This window comes from Fonticula alba (assembly GCF_000388065.1).
Source record: "Fonticula alba strain ATCC 38817 unplaced genomic scaffold supercont2.12, whole genome shotgun sequence".
NCBI classification, from domain to species: Eukaryota; order Rotosphaerida; family Fonticulaceae; genus Fonticula; species Fonticula alba.
The window spans coordinates 677,577-680,205 of NW_009242982.1; the positions used below are offsets into that span (position 1 = coordinate 677,577).

General features: G+C 65.9%; 1 protein-coding gene across 1 annotated transcript; it reads right to left on the bottom strand.

The window, feature by feature from the left end:
- Positions 1-2: 2 nt before the first annotated feature.
- H696_05673 (hypothetical protein) lies at positions 3-2,621 on the bottom strand. Its single transcript, XM_009499493.1, has 5 exons — positions 2,151-2,621; positions 1,618-1,920; positions 1,387-1,516; positions 507-1,062; positions 3-287 (listed from the first exon to the last, which is right to left on the bottom strand). The coding sequence occupies exons 1-5, from the start codon at positions 2,553-2,555 to the stop codon at positions 17-19; spliced, it is 1,665 nt and encodes a 554-aa protein (XP_009497768.1). The 5' UTR covers positions 2,556-2,621; the 3' UTR covers positions 3-16.
- Between the last annotated feature and the right edge of the window lie 8 nt (positions 2,622-2,629).

The window sequence follows — 2,629 nt, forward strand, 5'->3', positions numbered from 1 at the left end:
GGGGGGGGGGGGATGGTCACTTGCGCTTGGAAAGCCCGCCGGCGCCGGTTGCAGTGGCGACCGAAGAGGAAGCGCTGGAGCTGGCCGCCTCAGCGCTGGCACCCTCCTCGGTGGTGGCCCTGGCAGTGGCTGCCTTGGCCGGGCCACCGGATGCCGGCTTGTAGAGGCTGTTCCGATGGGTGACAAGCCAAATGAAGAGGAGGAATTGCACCAGAGCCGCCAGGCGCAGGTACACCCGGTAGTCCGACAGGCGGATGGCCGAGGAGAAGAGATCGCGCTCGGCCAGGCTGCGTGCGCACATGCACCGGAGCCGGAGCCGGAGCCGGAGCAGCGAGGGCGAGGGCGAGAAAGCAAAGGAGAGAGGAAAAAAAGCAGACACAGAGAGACAGCACGTAAAACGCCCATGTCAGTGACGGACACAATCGACCGGCTGGCACGGCAGCCGCGGGACAAGCGAGTGAGAAAGACCTTGCCCCCCCCCCCCCCCCCCCCGCTCGGACACGCACAGGAGGTAGCCGATCGACAGGAGCAGACGCGCGCACTCCAGCGGCACGGCCCATGAGTGGCCGCTGTACAGGGCGCCCACCGTGGTCAGGGTCAGCAGGACAAAGGCAATGACCGCCCCATGAACCATGAGCGTCGGGGTGCCGCCCGGACCGAGAGCCGGCCCGGCCAACGAGTGGGCGCCCTGCGCCAGGAAGAACCCCAGCAGGCAGTAGACATTTAGGCTGCCGGTGGCCGGGGGCGGCCGGTGGCGCATCTTCCCCGACTCGGAGTGGGCATCCACCTTGGGAATGTCCTCGAAGTGCCCGAGACGCGGGCAAGGCCCCCGGTCGTCCACCACGAAGGTCCACCCCGGGCCGTAGAACAGGGTGCGCAGGGCATCGCCGAAGGACGGCGCGCGGAAGGCCCGCGCCACCAGCCGGGCCAGGTGCTCAAACTGCACGCGCCACGGGTCGAAGGTGGGCTGGACGTGAGTCAGCCCGTAAGAGACGGGCTCCTCATCCCGGCGCTCCGCCTCGAAGGTGCCGAACATGCGATCCCAGATGATGAGGGTGCCGGCTATGGGTGTGTATGTGTGTGCGTGCGCGCGCGATGATTGCATGCATGCGTGCAGACACAAAGAGAGAGAGGGGGAGAAGGAGAGAGGGAGAGGGAGAGGGAGAAGGAGAGAAAGAGAGAGGGAGAGGGAGAAGGAGAGAGGGAGAGGGAGAGGGAGAGGGAGAGGGAGAAGGAGAGAGAGAGAGAGGCACACGCATGCACCCGCGCGAACGCGGTTGCCAAGGCGACGGGGTAGATGCAGGCTGTTAGTTGGGCAGGAGTGCGACGCGGGAACAGCACCTGTGGAGGTAGATCACAACGCCGGCGGCGTGGGACTACACGCACCGTAGTTCTTGTCGATGCAGTAGGGGTTGCGGCCGTGATGCACGCGGTGATGGCTCGGGGTGTTGAGGATCCACTCAAGCGGCCCGATGTTGTCGATCAGCTCGGTGTGAATCCAAAACTGGAAGAGCGTCTGCAGGCGGGGGGGGCCGGGAGCCAGGTCAGAACACAGCACACCCAGCAGCGAAGAAAGGGCGGGCAGGGCGAGACACGGGAACCGGCGATGCGGCGTACGTTGAGCATCCGATGTGCGTGGAAAGCCGGCGGCGGGAGAACCAGCGCCAGTGGCAGATAGAACATCCAGCTGGTGTACAGCTGCAGGGCCGACTGCCGGACGGCCACCGTGGCATTGTATGCGTCGCTGCTGTGGTGCACCACATGCCCGGCCGACCAGAAGAGGTTGATCTCGTGCGCCATCCGGTGGAACCAATAGTACCCCAGATCCACCCCGAGGAAGCCCACCACCCAGACCACCAGCGAGTCGCTCGGCAGGGTCACCAGGCGGAAGCGCTCGAAGACGTAGGCATAGGCACGGAGCTAGGCGGGGGCGAGAGGCAGGACCGGGGGGGGGGGGGGGGGGGGGGGGTCAGATGCCCGGGGAGGGAGAGAGAGAGAGAGAGAGAGGAAAAGAGCAGCTGCCAGCAAGTGACCAGGGTCGGCACAGGATACAGCAAGAGGGGCGACCGGGAGGGGGACAACGCGCGCACGCCGCGCACAGGGCCCCAAGCATGGACACGGCGAAGGCGAAAGAAGTGAGACCGACACACCTCGAAGCCATTCAGAACCAGCTGGTTGAAGACCAGCATGAAGAGGCCGGAGCTCATGGATGTCACGGCATCGAAGAAGTCGAAGCCGACCAGCTTGTACTTGCGGGTGGGCTTGCGCCCGGAAGCGGGCTTGGCCTTTGGGTTGCTGCTGCTGGTATCGGCGGCCTCCTGCTGCTCGCGCTCCTCCTGCCGGCGGAGCCACACCAGGATCACGGCCTCCACCAGGATGCTCCCGATGAAGAAGGGCACCGCGCCCTGGATGTAGTCCGGCACATCGGCCAACGACCGGAAGGACATCTCCCATGGGAAGACCGTGTAGAACATCCGCCGGAGAGGGGCAATATAGTCGACCACCCGGCCGAGAGAGGTCTCCGCCGAGAGCCAGTATGGCGCCTCCATGGTCATGCGTGTGTGCGGCGGCGGGGGGAAAAGCGGGAGGGGTGCGGCTATTTACTGCTGAGGGGGCCAGAGAGGGGGGG